Source organism: Apostichopus japonicus, chromosome 2, assembly GCF_037975245.1.
Source record: "Apostichopus japonicus isolate 1M-3 chromosome 2, ASM3797524v1, whole genome shotgun sequence".
In the NCBI taxonomy this organism is placed as follows: domain Eukaryota; kingdom Metazoa; phylum Echinodermata; class Holothuroidea; order Aspidochirotida; family Stichopodidae; genus Apostichopus; species Apostichopus japonicus.
Window position 1 is genome coordinate 11798402 of NC_092562.1, and position 26206 is coordinate 11824607.

At 36.3% G+C, this 26206-nt stretch overlaps 2 protein-coding genes across 28 annotated transcripts in view; both read left to right on the plus strand.

Annotated features, from left to right (window-relative positions):
• The window catches only part of LOC139978086 (uncharacterized), a 58148-nt gene extending 40937 nt beyond the window's left edge, over positions 1–17211 (plus strand). For 15 of the 17 annotated variants that reach the window (XM_071988046.1, XM_071988052.1, XM_071988060.1 and 12 more), the window contains 16 exons: positions 575–823; positions 1002–1250; positions 1640–1891; positions 3053–3301; positions 4007–4255; positions 4434–4682; positions 5074–5325; positions 8730–8767; positions 9114–9278; positions 9528–9900; positions 10092–10324; positions 11339–11509; positions 12735–12850; positions 13426–13688; positions 13973–14042; positions 14605–17211. In XM_071988046.1, the coding sequence (XP_071844147.1) occupies positions 575–823; positions 1002–1250; positions 1640–1891; positions 3053–3301; positions 4007–4255; positions 4434–4682; positions 5074–5325; positions 8730–8767; positions 9114–9278; positions 9528–9900; positions 10092–10324; positions 11339–11509; positions 12735–12850; positions 13426–13688; positions 13973–14042; positions 14605–15097 (3671 nt within the window). In that variant the 3' untranslated portion in view covers positions 15098–17211. The remainder of the gene's footprint in view (positions 1–574; positions 824–1001; positions 1251–1639; positions 1892–3052; positions 3302–4006; positions 4256–4433; positions 4683–5073; positions 5326–8729; positions 8768–9113; positions 9279–9527; positions 9901–10091; positions 10325–11338; positions 11510–12734; positions 12851–13425; positions 13689–13972; positions 14043–14604) is intronic. The other 2 variants (XM_071988047.1, XM_071988134.1) reach the window with 2 other exon arrangements.
• Positions 17212–19801: 2590 nt separating this feature from the next.
• Positions 19802–26206, plus strand: part of LOC139978210 (uncharacterized) — a 264286-nt gene continuing 257881 nt past the window's right edge. For 5 of the 11 annotated variants that reach the window (XR_011796925.1, XM_071988163.1, XM_071988225.1 and 2 more), the window contains exon 1: positions 19816–20133. Coding sequence is in view for 10 of the 11 variants with exons in the window: in XM_071988163.1 (XP_071844264.1) it covers positions 19893–20133 (241 nt within the window). In the remaining variant the exon portion in view is untranslated. Of the gene's footprint in view, positions 20134–26206 lie in introns of all 11 variants that reach the window. The other 6 variants (XM_071988189.1, XM_071988180.1, XM_071988172.1 and 3 more) reach the window with 4 other exon arrangements.

Consider the following 26206-nt stretch of genomic DNA (forward strand, 5'->3'; position numbering starts at 1 on the left):
AGTATTTGATCAACAGTAAAGTAGTAGTGTGAGAGCTGTTTTCATTGATAGTTGACTATAAGTCATGGCAGTACAAACTGTACATATCAGTTAGCAACTGCAAATATCAATTGATTCTATGCATAGCTCAAAGTTGTGACAATGGATATGAGTAAGCTGATACATCTTTCTTTTAAATACCATTGTGTTTTATTTTGAAGCAGTTCATAATCCTTTTACATTTCTGTATAGTTTCACCAGATGAACTATATTCTGAGCATTTGGGGTGATCAAAACACTTCTTTCTGCCAGAATTTATTGGGATACACCTAGAAAATATTGATGTTTAGCATTGGTATGCTATGAAATCTAGGTTTGCTATGAAAACAGATAATTGCTGAGAATCATAATTTCAGCACTTTGACATGATTTGCTCAATATCTCAGTAATACAATCATAATTTGTGACTGTTTCTTACTTCAGGACCTGGTATTATCCATTCAAAGAAAAAGTATTAATGTTGAAAATTTTAAATGAATTTTAATATTACCAGCAAGTTCCATTAGCTTTTAGACTCTTCGTTTCATTTTTTCAGTTGATGATACACCACCTGATGTAACCTGCATTCAAGACATCACAAGAATAGTGACAATTGACAGCACTGGTATCACTGTGTTTTGGACAGAGCCAACAGCTGCTGATAACTCAGGAGTTGTTTCTCTTCAGTCTAGAAGTCATGCACCTGGAGACTTTTTCAGCCAAGGAACAACACAAGTGACATACATCTTTGTTGACCCAAGTGGAAATAATGCTTTTTGCATTTTTACTGTCACAGTGACTACAGGTATGTGTACAATCATGTAATTGCTAAAGATTTAAAGCTGTTGGCAGAGAAAACACCTATATGATAAATGGCGGCAAGATCACTGTGATGTGAGTAACATTACACTGATAACTCAACTTGAACTCTAAACAAGACATCATCAGTCTCCAAAAGAATATTTTGTCTTTCCATATTTTAGAGGACAACGTCCCCCCAGTTGTGAGCTGTATTCCAGATGTGGCTGACACTACACCATTAGGAACAGGAGGAAGACTTGTCTTCTTTACTGAGCCAACAGCAACTGATGACTCTGGAGTTGTTTCACTTCAGCAAAGAACCCACGGTCCAGGAACCTTCTTTAGTTCAGGAGTAACACAAGTAACTTATATCTTTGTTGATCCTGCTGGAAACACAGCTGAATGCACATTCAGGGTCAATGTCACTGAAAGTAAGTCTTTTTATATACAATTAAGTTCAAAGCTAAGCCTTATTGCTCCGCAATACAAATCACACTCAATGATTGTGTTGCTGATCGATATAGTAGATGGAAAGGATTTTGAACAAAACATCATAAGAGTTTGTCTGAAGTAGTTTTACAGCATGCAAACTTTGTAATTTCTCGATCAGCCAAATCTAAGTTGATGTGAAGGTTTATATATATTGTATGTTTAGTTTAAACTGTAATTAAGTTGACAATTTCCTTGCTCTTTCAAAGTCAATTTGCAGCAAATTCTTGATGTAATAAATAGCGCTCTGTGTAAATATATGCTCTTAACAAATGTAGTTTCAATGTTGAGTTGCCAATTTGATTAAACATTTCAACTTTTTAATCTTCAGTTGACGAAGTACCACCAGTGATAGCTTGTGTAGGACTAGATGTATCAGGGACCATACCTCTTAATGGATTTGGCACCGCGGTCCAATTCCGTGAACCTACTGCTACTGATAACTCTGGGACTGCAAATGTCCAATCAAGGACTCATACTCCTGGACAATTCTTCCAGAGTGGAACCACACAAGTAACATATGTGTTTATAGATCCATCAGGAAATACAGCCGAATGTTCATTTAACATCATCATTACTGAAGGTATGTCATAGCTTTGTTGTCTTTGCTCTATGTAATGAATACAACTGTCACCTTTATCCAGTTTGTCCTACTAACTTTGAACTGAATTTATGCTATGGTTTGAAGCAAGGATAGACATGTGACATTGAACAACCTGTCTACTGAAGGTCAGCATTCAAGGAGATTTAAGAATAATGGTTACTTGATCAAAAGTGCCAAAGATGAATATTTTATGCATTAAGTTATATAAATACAGATGCCCTATCGTGTATACTTCCTGAAAGATAACTATGGAGCATATAACACTGTTGATTACAACATATATTCTTCTGTAACTTTTAGAAATACAGATGCCCTATCGTGTAAACTTCCTGAAAGATAACTATGGAGCATATAACACTGTTAATTACAACATATATTCTTCTGTAACTTTTAGAATATTAATAACATGGGCATTATTGAGATATGAAGTGTGGAGGGAAATATCTTTTGTCATTGCAGTTCCATTTATGTAGAATAAATCACCTCTTGAAATCAAGTTGGCCATAGGTATCAGTACTTTTATGAAGAAACAGATTACTTATTTAGTGGCTTAGGCTTTTGATGACATTTCTTAATTTCTTTGATAGTGTTTCTTTGTGTGTGTGTGCGTGTATGTCTGTCTGGGTGTCTATATATTGGTTACAATTTCTTTGTGCTTTGAGTGCTCTGCAGTGTAAATATGTGGGCAATATAAACCTTTTTTTTTATTATTATTGTTATCTAGAAAAAGAATTCCTTAATTGTTTGTGATGCAAACCATAGTACAGCTACAACTAGTACTGATGAATGTGTGCTCTCTTCAGTTGATTTAGTTGTTGAGGTTGTGATAAATGTATCATATCATCAATTTCTAAAGACTGATTTTAATAGAAGCTCCTGCTCAGACCAAAAGAGTCAGCTACAAATCAATAACTGCTATATGGTTCATGAGCTTTGCTTGATAATGTTTATAAAATGTTTATCCTACTGTATCATGCTGTATGGCTGTTCTCCAAATCTCTCACAGGTATCTGTTAAACTGAATGTGTTGCTGATTATTAAATATAAGTCACCAAATATTCTTAATGTAGCTACTTTTTATGATAGTGTACAGAATTTATTTCAGCTTTCTTGGTAGTTAAACTGTTTTTCCATCCTCAGTGGACAATATACCACCTGTGGTCAGCTGCATCAATGATATTACACGAGAGATACCGCTTAATAGCAATGGTGTTGCGGTAGACTTTACAGAGCCAACAGCTACAGACAATTCAGGAACAGCATCAGTTCTGTCAGCTACACGAAGACCCGGACAGTTCTTTCAGACAGGAACAACAACAGTGACTTACATCATTGCAGATCCAAGTGGGAACACAGCTGATTGTGTTTTTGATATCATAGTAGTGGAGGGTAACTTAACCTGTGCTTGTTTGTTTGTAATAATATTACAAAGTGTAACACATGTGTATTCATTTCAATTTGTGGTTAGTAAAGTTTGATGACTGTAATTATAATAGACAGAAAAGTGTTGACTACATTAAACTATTTGATCAACAGTAAAGTAGTAGTGTGAGAGCTGTTTTCATTGATAGTTGACTATAAGTCATGGCAGTACAAACTGTACATATCAGTTAGCAACTGCAAATATCAATTGATTCTATGCATAGCTCAAAGTTGTGACAATGGATATGAGTAAGCTGATACATCTTTCTTTTAAATACCATTGTGTTTTATTTTGAAGCAGTTCATAATCCTTTTACATTTCTGTATAGTTTCACCAGATGAACTATATTCTGAGCATTTGGGGTGATCAAAACACTTCTTTCTGCCAGAATTTATTGGGATACACCTAGAAAATATTGATGTTTAGCATTGGTATGCTATGAAATCTAGGTTTGCTATGAAAACAGATAATTGCTGAGAATCATAATTTCAGCACTTTGACATGATTTGCTCAATATCTCAGTAATACAATCATAATTTGTGACTGTTTCTTACTTCAGGACCTGGCATTATCCATTCAAAGAAAAAGTATTAATGTTGAAAATTTTAAATGAATTTTAATATTACCAGCAAGTTCCATTAGCTTTTAGACTCTTCGTTTCATTTTTTCAGTTGATGATACACCACCTGATGTAACCTGCATTCAAGACATCACAAGAATAGTGACAATTGACAGCACTGGTATCACTGTGTTTTGGACAGAGCCAACAGCTGCTGATAACTCAGGAGTTGTTTCTCTTCAGTCTAGAAGTCATGCACCTGGAGACTTTTTCAGCCAAGGAACAACACAAGTGACATACATCTTTGTTGACCCAAGTGGAAATAATGCTTTTTGCATTTTTACTGTCACAGTGACTACAGGTATGTGTACAATCGTGTAATTGCTAAAGATTTAAAGCTGTTGGCAGAGAAAACACCTATATGATAAATGGCGGCAAGATCACTGTGATGTGAGTAACATTACACTGATAACTCAACTTGAACTCTAAACAAGACATCATCAGTCTCCAAAAGAATATTTTGTCTTTCCATATTTTAGAGGACAACGTCCCCCCAGTTGTGAGCTGTATTCCAGATGTGGCTGACACTACACCATTAGGAACAGGAGGAAGACTTGTCTTCTTTACTGAGCCAACAGCAACTGATGACTCTGGAGTTGTTTCACTTCAGCAAAGAACCCACGGTCCAGGAACCTTCTTTAGTTCAGGAGTAACACAAGTAACTTATATCTTTGTTGATCCTGCTGGAAACACAGCTGAATGCACATTCAGGGTCAATGTCACTGAAAGTAAGTCTTTTTATATACAATTAAGTTCAAAGCTAAGCCTTATTGCTCCGCAATACAAATCACACTCAATGATTGTGTTGCTGATCGATATAGTAGACGGAAAGGATTTTGAACAAAACATCATAAGAGTTTGTCTGAAGTAGTTTAACAGCATGCAAACTTTGTCATTTCTATATCAACCAAATCTAAGTTGATGTGAAGGTGTATATATATATTGTATGTGTAGTTTAAACTGTAATTAAGTTGACAATTTCCTTGCTCTTTCAAAGTCAATTTGCAGCAAATTCTTGATGTAATAAATAGCGCTCTGTGTAAATATATGCTCTTAACAAATGTAGTTTCAATGTTGAGTTGCCAATTTGATTAAACATTTCAACTTTTTAATCTTCAGTTGACGAAGTACCACCAGTGATAGCTTGTGTAGGACTAGATGTATCAGGGACCATACCTCTTAATGGATTTGGCACCACGGTCCAATTCCGTGAACCTACTGCTACTGATAACTCTGGAACTGCAAATGTCCAATCAAGGACTCATACTCCTGGACAATTCTTCCAGAGTGGAACCACACAAGTAACATATGTGTTTATAGATCCATCAGGAAATACAGCCGAATGTTCATTTAACATCATCATTACTGAAGGTATGTCATAGCTCTGTCGTCTTTGCTCTATGTAATGAATACAACTGTCACCTTTATCCAGTTTGTCCTACTAACTTTGAACTGAATTTATGCTATGGTTTCAAGCAAGGATAGACATGTGACATTGAACAACTTGTCTACTGAAGGTCAGCATTCAAGGAGATTTAAGAATAGTGGTTAATTGATCAAAATTGCCAAAGATGAATATTTTATGCATTAAGTTATATAAATACAGATGCTCTATCGTGTAAACTTTCTGAAAGATAACTATGGAGCATATAACACTGTTGATTACAAGATATATTCTTCTGTCACTTTTAGAATATTAACTACATGGGCATTATTAAGATATGGAGAGTGGCGAGAAATATCTTTGTCATTACAGTTCCATTCATGTAGAATAAATTACCACAGGAAATCAAGTACTTTTAAGAAGTAACATGATACTTATTTAATGGCTTAGGCTTATGATCATGTTTCTTTGTGTGTGCATGTCTGTCTGTCTGCATATTGGTTGATTTTGATTCCTTGCCGATGGCGAAGGAATCTATGCAATGGTGTTGGCGTGTGTGCGATGGTATTGGCGTATATGTGTGTGTGTGTGAATGCATGGCAATAAAGTTACTCAGATATATTAACAGAATGAACTTTATGTTCAAGAACACAGAGTACACAGTATTTATGATGTATGGTTTATACATCACTAAAAGGTGGGAGGGTGCAGAGGTGGTGTACATAGTCCATTCGCCAGACCCTTAAAATGGAGGTAGGAAAAGAGATGAAGACCATTGACTTATTGAAGATATATGCTGTGTTGATAAAAATATAGTTTGTCTTCAGTCACCGCCCATGCAAGAGAGTTAGTAGCAAGGGAATACTTTACTATCAGGTATGAACAAATATGGGGCGCCGTCCCTCTGCCAAAAATTAAAACTGATTTGCATAAGTTATATGATGTAAAGAACTTTGATCTTATTTTCCCTGAAAGCAACACCTTATGAGATATTCTGTTATGATTTTGCTGAGGCGTATTCATAAACTGATACTGCATTTTCTTGTTAATGATGTGTATTACATGGATAACAACGAGGGGCGGGGGAGTGGGACGGGAGAGATTCAAGAAAAATAAGCCCTTTGCCGTGTGGTTCTGGTACCGCAACTGAAAATATTCTTTCATTTTCAAGGTATCTAGTCGCCTAAGAGTAGTATAGTTGCGCTTATGTTGTATCGTGACATAATCGGTTCGCGTCTGGTCTGCTGTGTGCATTATAGGAATACTCCACCAATTGAACTGTAGCTTTGCTATTTCTGCCACCACCCAAAATTTACCTTCAAAGTCAATTGTACCAATTGTACATAAGCATACAGGTGTATGTTCCTGATTTGTCACCTCCATCCCCGCGCCATCCCATCCCCCTCCATCCACCAACCCCTGCCTATCCCCTGTCATCCCCTCCCCATTCCATGCCATGCCATCCCCTTCCATCCACCAACCTTCTCCCTATCCCCCACCATCCCTCCCCATTAACCGCCATCTGCCATCCCCACTCTCCTGGAGAAGTTTCTGTACAGCAGTAAACATTGTTTACACTCAATTCTGTAAGGTAGTCGCAGCAAACTAAAACCTGTCAGGGCTGTATGCAGGGACATGTCGGTTCAGAGATGTCCTTATAAATACTGGGGTGTTTACAATACCACAATCAACAAATTACAATAACACGCTGTCAAAGTTAGTGATCAATTATTGGACGTCTTAGTGCACTAATTTTATAACCAAACTACTTAACAACAAAATAAATGAATTCACTTATAATTAAATATTGAATACTATTTTCCCGTTACGTTATATTGCATACTCTATTATATTGCCCCTCTCGTTTCAGCTTACTATACCCTGCAACGTTAAACCATAATGTTCATACTATCTGTATGAATATAACATAATAATTTGGTATTTAAGTTTGAAGCTCAAAGTGGGTAAATACGTCGCATATGGTACTCCATGGTCCACCATTATATGGGGCCACGTTCAGGTCTGTTCCTGGTAGTTCTTCAGGCCAGACAGAAAGCCCGGATTAGCTGCCTATCATTAGTTGCAATGTCATAGATCAGGCATTAGTTGCATTCAACTAACAAAATCATACGTTTCCTAATTTATTAACATAGATAATATGTAGCAAGATCATACTGTTACTTCCAATTAATAGCAATGCATCACTCTGATTGTAATTGCTTCAGTTGTATATTTTAATATGTTAATGTCTTTACCCAATGCATTCCGCTACTCATCACTTTCCTCCACCCCCTTCCTCCCTTGATATTGATAGATGAAATTGTAAAAGTTTGCACCACTGAACTTGTAAAAAAACATAAAAAAAAAACAGGCGAACAACACCATACTCAGGACGAGAGTCGTAGGAACTGGGTGCAAGTGCCAAGGGGTCATTATTAGAACATCTATGTTCACCACCTATGACTGTCTTTTGAAAGTAAAGTCAACAACAATGGAGATTGTCTATTGTAATGTTTTTGCTCCATCTATTAATAAGGGTCAATCAATCTGTGACTGGTCTATTTACTAGTCATCTTACTATGTCATTGGTATAATTCAAAATATTTGACACGCTTCATTGTAAACTGTTAAAAGTTGTTAACTTAGGAGATGACCAAGAAATCTGAGATGTACTGCTTTTTCGAGTGTCTTAAGGAATTAACCAGGAAGAATCGTCACACTTCATGTTCATGGTGTGTTAAGGAAGTAACCCATGTAGGAATTTATCAGATGCACATCAATTTAAATGGGTTAGTATATATACTTCTCATGAAGTAGAAAATCAAAAGTTAAATATATCAATTTTCAAACGTACATCTATCAATCCATCCTATCTGATATTTATCTTAATTGTATTTCAGCTGAACAAGATATATTAAAGAACGCCTTTAATCAGTTTCATTGATACGATATTCTCATTCTTTAGTTTGTGTAGTTTTAGCAATAAAAGGGAATATGTTTTTCTGGGGCAGATATTATATGAAGCTGTTATTGTTGTCATTATATGAAGCTGTTATTTAGTGTGCAGATATTTCAATTAAAATATTGGCTATCCTGGTCTTATTTGCCAACATTGTCAAATGGATAAGAGTATGACTGACCAGCTCTCAGCAGCAATTCACAGCAAACCACTACTTCACCGTATTCAGTATCAGCTGACACTTCAATGTACATATACAGACAGAATCATTAATTATAATTCCAGTAAAAGGAATAATGTAGGCAGATCAAAGACAAAGAGAAGAGATTCCAATTAAATCCCTCATTATGATTGTTTTCACTACGCTCACTTCCCCAAATGTTTCAGAACTAGTTCGATCCTGATATGAACATTTTTCTCTCATTACTTTAGCGACGGAGCTAGAAATTCAACTCATGGATATTATTGATGTAAGTTTTAACTGTCATAAACTGTTATAATGTTGCTCTTTCTTTTTTAATTTTTCCAAAAAACAAACGTTACTTGATGACTTAAACATTTTGAAACAAGGTTGAGCTTTCTCTTAGTAGATGGGGGGGGGGGGAGCAGATTGTACTGAAGGGTTACTGAGGGGTGTTGGGGGTTTGATGGGCCTGTTTGGCGGACATCTCACATTACTCAAAGTTTCAAGGTTGGTTTTTATGTAGTGAACAACCATATAATTGATACTTATCACATTATTGCCAGGATATTTCTCCTCACATCCCCCCCCCAATTTTCTTTCCCCATACGTATATATGCTTGACTTCTATTCAGACAATCACCAGAGAAAACACAACCACCAAAGAGGTTGTGTTGGCCTCGGAAAGGATAGCAGAAATATCGGATTTTGAAGACTTTTTGGAAGAAGATCCACAGAGGATAGAGTTGGTCATCTCATCTCTGGAGTCAGTCGTGAGAGCAGGAGAGGCCTCTATTAAAGTAAGCAGATCTACAAACTCTATCATGAAATTGAGTGCATATGCTAAATGTGGGAAAAATAAGAATCACAAGGAACTCGCCATCATATCTTCAGAAATATACTGAGTCATATATGGCTTGAATGTGGAATGGTTCCATGGTTACTGGGGATGTGGTGAGACATAATAGATGTCACGTCTAAAAAAATAATTTAGGGACAATCTACAGTAATTTCCCTTTGATTAATTTTTTTATTTTTCTTTGTAATAGGTTACGGACCCAGCGGTAAGAACCATCGACAATCTTATGAATCTAGATCGAGATATTCTAGAGGATGGCATGATTGAAGGAGGAAGGGCTGTGGCTGCGTTAGAGGAACAAATCACCAATTTTCAGACAAATGATGGAAATTTCTCCACAGTTCTTGACAACGTTGGGGTAAATGTGGTTAAAATAGATGCAAGGGGTGTCGGTAGTAGCTTAGCTTATGCAAATATATTGCCGGAAAATGAGACACTGTCAATCGATGGCGCTCTTCAAGAAGGCAATACTCGACTATTCTCTGATGGAGACGCGATACCTCTCGAGAGAACGACTACATCCATATCGGTACCAACAACGGTTTTAGACTTGCTTGGAGGAGGTAAGAAAGTCTCTTTTACACATCAGTGATATAATTTACAGCAGTTACGTAACCAGTTTTTCAAAATGATGATACTTCTTTTGTACATTAATGTGAAAGAAAATTGGAAATAATTCACATATGATGTTAACTAATTTAACGTAGCTCATTTTAAGTATAGTAAAACTGTATATAAATTTTTCCAAATCCAGCTGGTGTCGAGTTGACAGCTGTTCCGGTAACTTTCATAATCTATGGTAATGACGTTCTGTTCAGACCATCAATGCCGACAGAGGTAGAAGAGAATATAGAAGAGGAAGATAAGTCCACAGTAACTGAAAGGATTGCAAGTCAAATCATCTCCGCCATTATTCGAACTGAGAACACCAGCATCGTGAATCTCCCTCCGGGTTCACCTGTGATCGCAACATTTCTATCAAATCTGGTAAAAATGATTTCGTGTGAAAAGAGTTAGCAAGTCCCAATTATATAAATATCTTTATCTGTTAGACTCTTCAATCTGCACTTTTGGAAGCTTACTGGTACAAATACAGTCCACAACGCTCATCCCAAATCTTAACTCTTAATTAGCACTATCTACACATATGTAGTTACATGTCTGTGAAAGTTTTGCCAGCTTTGATGGTAATTGCTTCACAAATTTCAAAATGGCAGCAAACTATACATATTGTGTATTTATATAAAATATTTATATATATATATATATACATCTATATATATATAAAAATATAATATATATATATATATATCTATGTATATATGTTTGTGTATATATATATATATATATATATATATATATATATATATATATATATATATATATATATATATATATATATATGTTATATTATTATTATTACACAGTTCATTAACACAGTATTCCTTATTTGTCAGTTATGAGTCATATCTTATTTCTTTGCTTTTGTCTAATAATATTTTCTTTTGGAGTACACATGGATTTCTTTATTTTATATACATATATATGTATTTATGTATGATATTTCCACAATACATGAAGCAAATTAATATAGAATTAGCTTGTTTGAAGAAGCAAGGTAGTACTAAGATAGCCATGGCATTTCTTCAGTAGGAGGCATTGAAAAAGGCTCACAATAAAGTAATTCTTGTTATGGATGAGTACAGATTAATTTGTTTTCGTGTTCGAGTAAAATTTAGATTAAAGTTGCATCTCTAACGTCTAGAAGTTATTGATAATTGAGTTTTTTTTAAATCGGTCAGTATGCACTAGGATCAAATATAGTTGTGATGTTATAGATGCACACTGACGAAAAATAATTCTTATCTTGATTTAATTTCCCCTGACTTATTTTCAGAATTAGACTTTTAGGAATAAAGTTCATAAGATAACATTAAGTGACATGTGAATAGTGAATATAATCTGTTACAAGTAATGTTATGAGCCTATTTTTCACTCCAGAAAATTGGTGTAAAAGAAACTATGGAAGCACAGGACTGTGTTGTCTGGAGTTATAATGAAAACACCGCGGAAGGGTTTTGGACAAAAGACGGGTGTAAGAGGATGTTCCACGATAATCGTGACCTTACCATGTGTTCATGTGATCGGCTGGGCAGTTTTGCTATTCTAATCGTAAGTATTTATTATCTTATATTTGTCAACTTTTTTTATTGTATTGGAAGCAGACGTGACAACTGCAAACATGTGTATATCTATTCACCCATACCATATCCACACACAAATTGCACAGTGTACACGTAAGTGATAGTTGATTTACTCTAGGAAGGAGCAAATCGTCAAATCATTGTTGCTAATGAAAGACTATGGTCATTCAAAGTGCAAAATAAAATATAATCAGGTTCTATCTTCATGGGTGTCAATCCTGGGGGGGGGGGGCAGGTGGGACACTTTTTTAATGGAATATCTATACTGGGTCATAATTTGTGACAACTCTTATATTCCTCCCTATGTACAATTTCTAAAAATTTGACAGTTCAGTCAGACAACAGGAATATTGTGATTTCTGTACATGAATGATGGATTTGTACTGCATGCGCTGTCCAAAATGGCTCATTTGGCTATGCTACAAGCACACGAAACGTGTCCATCTAACACACACAATATGCATACACGTGTGTCTGAGTGATAAGCCTACAACACGTTGGTATGTATTCTGTTGCATGGGTGGTAGAACTTAGATGTAGTATGGGCAGTGAGCCTACTGGCGAATTGGGTGCCAAGGTGTTGGCCCAATAAGGTGCGCTTGGGATTGCCTGTCCCCGACCATCTGGATAGCTATTGATAATTAGGCCCCAATCACTGTCCAGCTTCCATTGTGATGGGACAACCAGATATATTTTCTGAAACGTGATACAACATCAAAGTCATAAAATACAGGTGTAACAGGAAATTCCCCCCCCTGAAAATATTCCCCCCGGGGGAATTTTTCCTAGGATAAATTCCCCCCACCCTGAAAATTTCCCCCCCCCCACCATGAGCATGATCAATTTTCAAGCGAAATGAATGATGTAACTAACATTACCGACAACGTAGCTGGGAAATAGTGTTGAAATCATCACAAGTTCATCACATTATGTAAAGGTGAAAGGTCATCCGCACCAGGGATGTCAGACATGTGTGATATATGCCTACAGCGTATGACTGCTTTATCGATGTTAAAAAGGAAACACATGATGGTTCTCACATGGAACATGCAAAGGTTGTTTTTTTTCAGCATTCTTGGATACCATACATGCAATCACATGTAAAGTAATTATAAACTGTACAACAATACGAGGTACATGAGGCAACCTGCTAACTTTGCGTAAATCCATTAACATTTTCTCTTGTTCAACAGAGAGTTCGTAAGGGACCCGTGGAGGCTCAAGTTACTCTATACTATATTACTTTGATTGGATCGATAATCTCAGGATTAGCTCTGGTAGGATGTCTGATAATCTTTGTCTCCTTAAAGTAAGTTACTGAGCACATAAAGTCTATCATCAATGACGTTCTTAAGCATCACATCCCCAATTTAGCGCTACTTAATTCTTTCACCATCTAACAATATTGGCTCAGACCAATATTGTTAGTTTCATTTTTGCTGTAATATGTTACGAATGCCATCATATCAGCATAGATGATTGTCTTCATGTGTTTTTTAATGTAAATTAATGTAATATGTTAATATTTATAAAGATCTGTGTCTTTCTCTATTGAAATTCGATATTGTATATACTTCATACATCGTACAAATGTCACCCCAGATATAGCCTGGGCACAAAACTAAGCAACTTGACCTGCCGTAACCCGAGTCACCTTACTTTGCGACTGTAACTGTATATCATCATCTCACGAGTCTCTTCGACTGGGATTCAAATAGCTTCAAATCTATTTACATTGTGTAAAGCCCTGTAATTGGATGCAGAGGTGATTTCATTTGAGTGCCGATACATAAAAAGTACTGTAGTAGCAGGAAATCACTGAAGGTCTTTGTTAACTGTAATAGATTATTTTTAATATTTTATGTAATGTTATATTTATTTTAGATCTTTAAGGTCGAAGCAGCCAACTCATATTCACATCAACCTTTGTCTATCTCTCCTGGGATTCTACATCGCCTTCTTACTGAGCCCTCTAGCAGTGGGGAAGGAGATCCATTGTACGGTAGCCTCAGTGTCCATCCATTTCTTTTGTCTTGCTACTTTGGCTTGGATGTCCACAGAAGCTATGAACATGTACTATTTATTCCTCAAAGCTGAAAGGAGCACCGTTCGACACTTTATACCAATAGCTTGTCTACTAGCCTATGGTAAGTGACGATTTTGTGGATTATTATAACTCATTAATGGGATGGAATTATACACAGATTCGGACAGAAATCCAATGACGGTATCAAATGGGCTATTACTTTGAATAGGTAATGGAGGATGCGCCATAGAGCACAACCCACAAAAAAGATTGACAATATCTCAAGCTTTGACTTGTGGTCCAATTTTTTTGATCACCAAAGGATACTTGTTAAGCAATTAAATAATGAAATATAATTTTGAATATCATCATATTTCTGACTGTTTTTGTTGTTGTTACCATAAGGATTACCGGCCGCTTGTGCTCTTCTTGTGGTGTTCCTCGACAATAGCACTGATTTCCAATCTGCGAGCTAGTAAGTCTCATATATTTTGACTTTTTCACCCTCTCTCTTCTTTCTATTACGAAGGTTAGGTGTAAGGCACATGGCTATAGTGATGATATACACCGAGGGTGCTCGTTGCTACCAGTTCTTTATGTTAGATTTGATTCAAGAGGAGGTGGTTAATCAAAGCCTTTTTTGTCCCCTTTTAATTAGCATGTAATGACTGACACAACTGAATTTACTAGCAAAAGCCTCAATCATTCCCACTTCAGGAAGGGTGTTGGATCAATAGTGGTTGTGGTGAAGGTGGAGGAGGGTGTTGGGGTTGAGATACATGGCGTTACTAATTTTGTCAAAATAGAAAGAACTGGTGAAGGAATGTATTTTCCTGATTGTGATGTATTATTCCAATTTACGACAAATGTGCACAAAATCCATTTTATGACACAGGTTGCTGAAATGTTTCTGTTACGATACATAATGATATTGACATATTTATATTATAAGTTTTATGTATGATAAATATTATCTTAATCCTATTAATTTTGTTTACATCTTTTTGATTGATAAATCTATTTTTCCATCTCCAAAGCTGCTTCATCCATCCTGGTTATGCACTCTACTTTGGTTTTCTGATGGAAGTGGGTGCCATGTTTGTGTTTAATTTCCTCATCTTCATCTGGGTGATTCGTAAAATACTCTGCCGCCCTCTCTTGGTCAGTAAAACAGTTGAAAACGCCAAGCGTAGAGAAATCATCAAGCGAGTCCGCCACGCAATTCTCTTCTGGTTCGTACTCGGTCTGTCTTGGATTTTTGGATTTTTTGCTGCCGTCGATACCAAAACTCTGATATTTGATTATCTCTACTGTTTCTTCATCTCAATGCAGGGCATCTTAATGTTCCTGTTATTGTGTGCGGCCAATCCTGCATTTAAAGAAAAATTTAAGAAAACGGATTCTACGCAAACAAAGGTTACCAGACAGGCTAAGACGAGAAGCTTGTCATCTTCACAGCTCGGGTCAAGTAGTCAATCTAACATACCTATGGATAGTATGGACAATCCGTCAACATCTGCAACAGAATAAATCCCTTGGATTTGATATTGTCTCCTATGAAATCAAGTAGAAACTACAGAGTTAACATTTTTTGCATTTTTTTGGTGCAAATTCTGCATGGTCAGTTGCTTTGTTAAATGGAGCCCTCATTCTCATAGTTAAACACTTACTAGAGCTGTAATTTTGTAGTGTATGTTAATGACAAGTGTTGATGAAGAAGGTTTCGTCACAACCAACAGTGCTAACATTTGACGTTCCTCAGTGGTTTTTGTTGGGTCCAAAGCTGTTTACAATTTACTCTCCCCGATTGGCAGCTATTTGCAGGAATCACAACCTAGATGTTCATATGTATGTGGATTTCACCCAATTGTTGATTTTCGTCAAATTGGATACCAACAGTGGTGAACATGATGTCATTCAGCACCGTATTGAGGAGTGTATTTATGGATGAAAGTTTGCCTCCTCAAACTGAATATCAAGACTGATCTACTTGTTTTAACTCCTCTATACTTCAAGAAGAGGGTCCAGGTCTCTAAAATCCAAGTGGGGAGTGATGTTGTTGAGAACTCATCATCTGTACGTGACCCGGGTATCATTCATGTGTCATCAATCTGCAGGGCAGCATACCATCACTTGCACAACATCAATGCCATAAGGAAGTCACTTGATACCAGAACTGCTGAAACATTCATGGTTCATGCCTATTGTGTTGAAAAAAATCACTTTTAAGGGAGTTAGTGTTGCCTTATGTAAATGAAATGTTTTTTAGAACTAGACAAAGCAGTCCTTTCAAAATTCAACAAAAAGCAGAAACATGGCTGTAACTCCAATGAAATATGTTGAAAAAAGTCTTCATTTCCCTGTCACAAGGATAGTCATTAACTAATGCTCCCAAATATGTCAAATCCAACTACAATATGCAATTTGTACCTAATGAGACACTACTGGTAAATATAAAATCATAAGCAGTAATGATAAGTGCGGAATTTATTTAAAATTTTACAGCCTCAGATATTTTATGTAAATGAAGAGCTTTGTAACTAAATATTGCATCCATCATCACAAGAGTAAGTAGCATAATCAGCATACAACAATACTTTATTCCTTTCACTTCAATAACAAACCCATGTACCCTGGTTCAGTTGATGTAAATAGCCAGATATATACAGAGAATATTACAAGGTTTCAGGTTTTTCCTATTATCAGTTATTTTTATTTTACAAATTCCTGGTTTTACTACTATTTTTATATTTGAACAGTGCTTTTACCTATATATCTTAATTTTTACTGTAATGATCGAATGCTAGAAGAATTTTAGGGAAGCAGGTTTGAGGTTTTTTCTCTCCTATAAACTTTTATTTCACTTTTACACTTTCTTATGTGTTTACTATTTTCATATATAACAATGCATTGACAAATTGATTGATGTGATGAAGGGGTACTTGAGTGGTTTAACATATCTTCATGTTTACTGTTAGTTGTTAAAGAATGCTAGTAGACTTGGGGGGGGGGGGATGGGGCGAGGTAGTATTATCAATATTAGCAGTTGAAAACAGCCAAAAATAGGTTCAAAAGCTATTGTGTATTTATTATTTGTTAAAACTTTCCATAGAGTGTATGTTGTACATTAAAAATGTGTGCTTGGAGGAAGTGGAAATGAAAATATGGTTACCATGATCAAGCCAAAACGTTAAAGTTATCATCCCAATCATGAACATTGAAGTGGCTATTGAACAGTATGCACGTTGTTGTGATGAGGGATATTGGAGAGGATCAATGTTAAATATTAATTCACTGTCATATGCTACTCTGAGAGGGGATGGGAGGGGGTTTAGTATCAGTTTATAACAGAAAGCAATAGCTAGAACAGATGTTTGAGTGCATGTAATCTTTTGATAATAACTTTCCATAGACTGTATAATATTGTGCATTATGCACATTAAAAGTATGTCTGTCGTATGTGTTAGCATTTATACAAACGTTTTATGTCTACTTTCTCAGATTTGAATACAAACAAAGTTAACCTGGATATCTACATGGTTTCACCTAGTTTTGTTACATAATGTCTGTGCTTGTTTCGTTCTTTCAAGTTTCATTTTTATTATGAAACATTGTTCAATTAGTCATGATACTGAGAGATAAATTACTCAGTAGGCCTAATGGAGTTTACTCCCAAGGTAAGGTCTCCAGCTAGTCCAAAAATACAAGCTATATTGTTCGTCTGCTCAGGGAGATGAAAGACTAACAACGTTATAACAGCAGAGATGATGAAACCACAAGATAACATATTCCTTCCAACAACAACGAAAATGACTAATTAACACAGATTTATTCTCCCTTGCCCATAAAACCAGAACAGCGGTGGTTTATTATTGTTACTAGTTGATAGTATTCACTTTCACCATTTTGAGCAAAATGATTTACTTTATTAAACTGCACGAAAAGTCACTCCATTAGATATTCTAGTGAATCGGTTTGGAGTGCTTACAGTGAGCCAGCAGGGGCAGTGATTTCAGACACATTCTAAATGAGCATATTGAACATAACATGCTTTTTTCAAGTTACGACCATGGCAGTAACGTTACTTTTCAATTAAAATTTCAGGTGGAAGTTGTCGTGTTTGACACAGTTTGTGTACGTTGGCGGCATCATTGTTGACAATTTACTTCCACAGATATCACGAATGCACGTAGGTGAACGTATGTGTGGTAAACCGCAAATATATAATTCTAACTTAACGGGATCTACAAAGTAACCAAGTTTATTAATTCCACTCGACATTACTTTGGAATTCATAATTTGGAACTGCATAACAAATTAAGGGAGTATGTTCAGCCAAGCTTTACTTTTGAATTTATCGTGCTTAAAACGGGTTTAGGTTAAACGCAAATTACATTCAACGTCCGTAAGATTTTACAAAATGGGATCTATATAGCCTACCAAACATAAAGCACAATAAAGGTGAATATATTGAGTTACAGTGTTTACAAACATCTGTCATCATGACTGTCTATCAATTTATAATGATTGGACATCCTAAAGATTTAACTAAACAAACCACAGCAAGTCATCTTTCAAAGATTAAGAATTACAAATCATAGAGCTTCCGAATCCCTGCGAGCTATTCAAATATCATATTACATCATACAAGTTACAAATAAAAGCGAGATGGAGAAGAAGCTCATGTAGAGTTTGTAAGTCTGGTGACATACGCAACTCTTACTGACAGCCAGTACTCTGCCTACGTATGGATTAGTTTATCGATGTAAATAAAGCAAATCAACTGAAATGTTTATGCATCTATATACGTAGATTGACTATAGCTATCTCGATATTCCCAAAGACAATGTGCTCGAGTGTGTCTTTGAAACTAATGCAATATTGTTGAGTCACTCTTGGGAGATTGACACTGAGATTGTTCTCAGGGAGATGTAGACCTTTTATAGGGTTTCAATTTATCTTTTGACCAGATACTCGGGTAAAGAAAAGTATTGTAAAGTCGGTTGTCGGGAGTAATTGTATAAATGAACACTTTGTTGAAGTCTTCTATTACCAAGGTATATTGATCATTGTCTACTGTTTCCTCAAACGAGGACATGGTTCTATGAAATTTATAAACATCTTTTTACATATGCCACTGAACAATAAAGGCTCGAGCAAGTTTATGTCTTTCCAGAGTTTTATCCGTGTTGCCACCATGCTAACCTTCCAGTCAAATTATTGATGTCATGCATTACACTGGATTTTTATGATAATTATCAACTTTATTGATTCATTTACTAGATACTTCTGTGCATTTTCGATCTCCTTTCTCGAAATTTCAACATGACATGAAAAGTCAATATTTCGATGAAACAATGCATGGCAATTTTACATATTTGTGAACATTTCCAAATAAATAGCCGCGATTACAATTCAAAGGAAAATTAAAGTATTAAATGTTTGAAATTTCGAGATTAAACATCTTCAAAGATTCGATTGTTAAAATAATTAAGAAGTACGTACTTGCAATTCTGTAAACAGTCATGAATGGTAATGTCAGTTTACAAATTGAACAACGAAAAATGCTTCCCTTCTAAGTTCCGGCTTGTCCATTGGTGCCTCATGTGTATGGTGCCCCAGGAACTCATGAGATGTCGGATAACTGTGAAAATATTAAAGTAAATCACGAACGATGATTATGTTAAAGATGGCCTAATTCAAGTTTCAGTGGTTTTGATACAAAGTTTAAGCAACTTTATTTTTGCAACAACACTACATTAGGTTGAAAATAAAAAATAAGCTCGATCATTCCTTAGCCTCTTTTTAAAAAGAAAATACAACAAGTCTAGAATTTAATTGTTGGGATAAAGAAGTTGACCGAACTACCTAAAAATATCGTGGGTCTTAATAGTTTGTGCGGCTGATTCGTACAAGAGCAGAAGCAAATGTATATGATCCTCGCCCAAAGAAGTTTTCCTTTATCCCACTGAAACGCATTTATTCCATTATTTCTAGGTTCATACGAAAGAATAAAAAAGGAGCTTAGATTGTTATAACTGGATTCAAAAGAAGCTGATTAGATAATAGGCAGTAAGTGGGAATAGTAAGTTAGGCATTTCACACCCCCACATTTGGAAGCATCCAGCCGTGCTGTTTGCAGTTTGTGAATAGAGTCACGTGACACAACTTTGACACCACACTAGCCTATACGACAGTAGAATAAACAAATATTGTGGAGGTTGTGAAGCGTGACTTACATGGTCATGTCGATGTTACTTCCTTATTCAGTAGAACACGAACTTCCTCAAACTGTGGCTTGCGACTGAGTACAAATAATACCTTTATGCGAAAAAGTAACAATTTTGTCAGACATTTTCTGTTGAATCAAACATCTTATCGTTGCATGCGCGACGTATCTGGCTGCCCAGTGCAAAACTTCACAAGATTATTCAACTACAACAGTATCGATGCTCGAAGGTTGAGTTGTACTAGTAACACTATGTTTGCTAACTTCGATGTTACGCTGAGTTTCCTTTTCACGGTACTGTTGGCTTGCAATAAGCTGCAACCAAGCAAAACCCAAGGTACGTTGTTCGGGACTTACAGAGGAGAAAAAGTACAAAATTTGTTGATGTGAGCCAGTCACAAGACACGTACGGGTATCCAGAGCTTACCAATGGGCATCGTCCTAGGCTATAGCTAAGATAGGCTATGTAGGCTTAGGCTACAGTAGACCCGTTGTGTGGTACACTCACAATGTAGCCTGTTAGAAAAAGCTTAGGGCTCTTTAGTTCTTCTATAACACATTGTTCTGTAATATACACTACAGTACAGGTATCATGTATTGAAAGGCTTCTTCAGTGCTTACAATCCAATGCAAGGCACATGTCAACCAAGTTCATAGCATAGGCTAGGACTAGGACTAACTAGTTGGGGTCTACTAAGTATACTAGTGTCGTGCTGATATATCACAAATATCGATTTTGGACGATATCAACCCGATACTAATTCTTTTAAACAGCCAATATGAAGATCAAAACGCATTTTAAGTCGTGCATTAATACGCAAAGTATCAATCGGCTGTAGTAATAACTAATATTATTATAATTATTTGCAAATCGTTTGCAAATCTCACAAACAGTAACCATGTGCATCTTGTAAGGCTCTCATTTTTTGGAATCCCATTAGTAAATTAGTAAAACAAAATATGTGCGTATTTTACAACACTAATGTTAGTCTTAGCCTCTTTTAAACTGAAATGATCATATTTCACACCAAGTTGATATTGCATGACACATGTGTGCTAGCAATTTTTTTTTTAAACTCGTGTTATCCTTCCTGTTATTTCTGTTGTGTGAGTGACCAACTACTATTTTCATGCATTTAGGCTGCAAGTGTTATACAAACTGCCATCAAATGGAGCCACAAGCTTCTAAGCAAAAATGTTAAAAGATGATATTGTGCGATGAATAAAACTGATTTCATTTAGAAAGGACAGTTGAACTTTTTCCACCCATGAGTTTACCAGAACCAAAACGAAAAACATTTCCTTCAAATTTTAGTCTCCACAACAAATTATATCCTACCATTAGCCAGCTATTCTACAATTAGGCCTAGCCAAAATTAGCAAGTGCTTCATGTTTGAAATATTTCGTAAAGCAACCGGCATCAAATTGTGATACACAAACTTGATTCTCAAAATAGAATCTTTTTATGCTTGATGGTTTAACAAACTTCTTTCATGATACTAGCTCTTTCCAGCTTTTACAAAAGTTGGGCAATTTTTTTAAAGGACTTAGTAAAGGGTTTCCACGCGTATCTTTCATTCTCAGCAAATCCTCAGAAGTCCTAGAGGTGCAAGATAGTGTGATAGGCTACCACTATACTGTAGTTATATACTTCATTATCAGATGTGTTTCAACGTCACATACGTTACTTCTTCCATTGTGTTTGCCCGCAGTGCATTGTTCATAGGTCTGAATATACCATGTTTACAACTATTGACTGAATATACAAAAGGTTTCTTGGATTCATGCCAATATTTGAAAGGGCAACTTGTTCATTCATATAATACAGCGGCCAGAGTGGTGAAATTTACTTTAACGTGCAACAAAGGCTGCTCAGTATATAGCCAGTGTTCAGTGGCCTGCAAGGTCAGATTGTTGTTGGTAAATAATTTTTCAGAACTTGAGTCTTATGTCTTGGCCAGCTGAACGGCATATTGAACACTGGCTATTAATCCAAATTGAAATTGAGGCTTAATTAATGGGGTTTTTGAACAGATTAATAATAACCGCAAGTAACAACAAGTGACTTTGTTGTGAAAAAAAGGTTCAAAATTGGTTTTCCCATATTTGCAGTGAGGCTAAATTTTACGGATACTGATATGCTGCTGTTATTGCAAATATCGGCTGATACCAATATACTGTAGCTTACGATTATCAGTGCAACACTAGAGTCTACCACACAAATGTAGGACATTAAAACTTGTTTGTCCATGAAGCCTGGCCCTGTGCTACACACACTACTCTGTTGGCCAACGGTGACCAGATGTGGGCATTAGACCAGAGAGTGTATCTGGCTATTCAGAGACATGACTACCAGCTGAAGTTACCTCCCAGCAGTTGCATGAATGTCCTGCATTTCTCATATAAAGATTGAGAGTAACCTCGGTTCTATATTTGCGGAATATTCTGGGGAAATTTTAGAACTCTGCTTCTTTTTGTACTGTAGGTCTACTGGTCTTTGATATGAGTGTAGGCCCACCCACATGTAAGCTTACTGTATATATGTGCATGCATAACACTGTGCACTTTATCTCACCATGTAAAAATGTCCAGTTGCCGGCACATAGCCCCTTCTCTGTGGGTTAATTTCCGCCAACCTGAATCAATGATCTTAGGAAGATTACACCTTTTGAATTGTTTTAAATAAATCGCTTATCATCTCTAGTTGGTAAGAAGCTATTGGAGCTACATTCCACTCAGTAATCCATCAATGTTGAGTGACAGACTTGGTGTTAACATTAGCACATTGTGCAGCCAATAGGTTGATGTTGAAAAGTGCTCAGAAAAGCACACACATGGCTGTGCTCTCTAATATGGATTTGATTCTTCAAGCAAATTGTTTGATAAGGTTGCTAATGAGAAACCTACACAAACTGTAATATGTAGTAAGGGAGAATCTAATACATCACATGCAATGTAAATTTATACAGTATCTCTTCAAAGATCTTGATCTATATGCTCAGCATGGTTGCTGCTATAATGTGCTTATGGGGACATACTCACCCCTCCCCCTCCCCCCCTCCCCCCCGCACCTCACCAATTTGTATGGCTACAGTACCATTCTAAAGCAACCTAAACCCATGAAAAGGATCAACACACTTACACTAGTTACTCAACTGCGGGGAATTCTAAAGGATTGCAATCAGCACATGATTCATTCATAAACTACACTATAACTGATACACAAATGACACTACTTAACATTGGTGCCCAATATCATGTGCTGCACCACTCAATTAGAACCCTGCTTGCAAAGATGCACACTCTCACAACAAAACAAATATTGTGGTTTTACTGTTCCCATTTTAGATATTGCTGCATACAATATCACGTCGTGATTGTGCAGTATGACAATGCACGAACAAGACAAATCCCTCACTATGAATTGTATATATTGTGATGATTTTGTCATTGCATAATGCTAATTTGTTTCCGGTATATCCACTTTGTGTTCCCAATGTAGACCTGTCTGGAGTCCGCTAAGTTATTACCCCTCCAGGAGAAAAAAAGGATCATGCCCCCCCCCATTCATTCTCAAATGGGGTCATTGGAACCGGTGACATTTACCAGTGGATGCAGTGACATTAGAAGCAATGAAACCTAGCATCTTGAAGGTTGTGGGTTGTAGCCCAGGCTGTTGAAAGTAAAGTGGGTTGTATTCCAGGAAATATTTAGTAAAAGGAAAGGTTCATAAATTTGCTCCCATATGGTACCCATTTCCATGTTGGTCGGTCCCCAGATACTGGTTCATAACAAATTTAACCAAAACCCAACTTGGCCTTTACTATAGAGGCATACCTACACCCTAGGTTATACTATGTCCAGTATATACTGTACTGTAGGCTATGCAGGCCTGCAGTCATATATATGGTAATACTGTTAACAACCTGTGAACTGATTCATACAACAAAGCTGCATATTAATATTTACCACGTATATATACTAAAGTCACTTTCAAATGAACACATGCAATTTTTTCCACAATGCATTTTTAGGGATGTTACTGCTGTTGGTGATGTGAGGAGATGTTCAATCAATGCACACGGATGAGATACGCTCAGGTTCCAACTGCAATGTTATTAAATATGCAGATGATACTGCTGTTTCCTGCAGAATCAGTAAAAGCACACACTGTAAAGATCAAGATGAATATCAGTACTTTATTTCTAGAATTTTTAGCTTGTGTGAGCAGAAAAATCTAATTTTGAATCCAAATAACTCAAAAGAAATCTTGTTTGAAAATATAAATGTTAAGCACAAAGGTTTAATGAATGTTAAAGAACAGAGAACTTTAATTCAGGGCTCGTGCGTTGAACGTACCTCTTGCACTATGTATCTAGGAGTGTGCATTGACGATAAGTTAACTTTTACAAATCATATCTCGAAAATGTTAGCTAAAGTGTATTATATTGTTTCGACATTAGCATTCACTGTCCCATACTTTTCCTGTGATACAGTATAAAGGGTGTTCGCGGCGTCTGTCTTGCCGATCCTAGTATATGCGGTTCCGGTATGGTACCATTTTGTACACATTAAAGATAAGAGAAGAATAAGAAGTTTTCTTAAATTTTGTTCAAAAATTTTCAGGCTTAATTATTGGAATCTTGTACATAGAGTCAATGAATCTGCTAGGAATGAACTGATACGACTTGTCAAAAATATTCGAACTTAATTCTAACGAACATCCTCTACATTCCAAGCTCAACTCTCTGTGCAATAAAACAAATTACAATTTGAGAAATCCAAATATTACGCCATCTTTTAGAATTATACTCTTTAAGAACTCGTTTATTTACAGAGTAGCCATTTTTGTACAAAACGGCTCCTTAGATCCCTTATTGTAGCTTTTTGATAATGTTTTAGAATTTTTACTGTTTAAGAAATCGTTTTATTTAAAGAACAGCCCCCTTTTTGTAAACTGGTAAAGACAGCTTCTTAGATCCTTTGTTGTAGCTTCTTGATAATTTTGATAACTTTTGTAACGCTTTTTATGTTTTCACTATTAACTTAGTCTCATAAACTTTTATATGTCTTAACCTGTATTTTGATGTTTTGTATATTTTTATATTTTTATCCTATTTATAAATTTCTCTGTAAATTTATACTGGAATAAAGAAATGAAATGAGAATGAATGAAATGCATTTTTGGTTCCTTGCTGGAAGCAAAGAAACCAATGCAGTCAAGTTGGCGTGTGGGAGTGGCGGGAGGGATGGGTTGCTTGAAGCATATGTGTGCGTCTGTGAGACTTGCATGACTTAACAACGTAGTGTTGGATATATTTGTTATACTTGCTATGTATCTATGTGTTGTAGTAAGAAGGTGTGTCCTGTAATTTTTGGTGTGGACTTAAATATTAATGAGGTTATTTGGTCGAATGTAAAAATCTTTACATTGCAATAACTCCAAAACTTAAGTCAGATTGTAAACAAACTTTGCACACAGTTGTTGGTTAATAGCCCTGGTACTGAACATGTAGGTCTAATTTATTTGGGACCATCTGGGCCAAAAATATTTCCAGGTCCATTTTTTGGCTGGGTGGGCCCAATTTGTTTCCACCTCACATGCTATTTAGGACACATTCTTTGGGCCCAAATTTGTGGGGCCCACATTTTTTTACATTGCAGAATTCCACAACCGTAAGTAGGATTGTAGCTAAACTTGGTATATAATATCTGCCAGTACATACAGACCTGACTATTTTGGGAATGTCTTGGCCCACTAAAAATTCTGGGGCCTTATTTTTTTGCCTTATTTTCTTAGCCTTATTTTCTTAGCAAATTTTATTAGCTCAACCCTCAATTGTGGGTAGAGCTTATAATGTGATACTGTACAGTAGCTGCGAATATGTCTGTCCCCTTTTAAAGAGGCATGGTCGTGACGTAGTGGTTTTTAGAATATTCCCTCTGGACGTCAGAGTTCTGTACAGTACATTTCTCTGACGTCACAAAGGTGACGTCACTCAGTACTTTTTCGAATGATCACCGCAACGTGACGAACATCAGCAACTTTCACCCATTTGCAGTCTGCTACAGTTGTACGTAGGGAAAGTCCAGTACACAATGCAGGGAGTGACCGTTTATTGACAATAAGGCTACTGTAAATAAGTTATTTTCTTCACAAAGTATGGAACATCCTAGAAAGCGGAAATTAAACCAACGGAGGTTCACATGGGTTCTTCTTTCCGACGCCTTCGATGAGTGGGTCTGACAGAAAGAAGGTTTCGAGACGAAACGAGGCGAATTTAAAGAAAGTCGAGGGATAAGTGACAAAGACTTTATGGTTTCCTCAACACATTGCGGCTTTGCCAAACACCTCCTTGATTGTCATCTCATTGCATGTCGTTTTGCTGGTAAGTGTGTAACTTTCAGC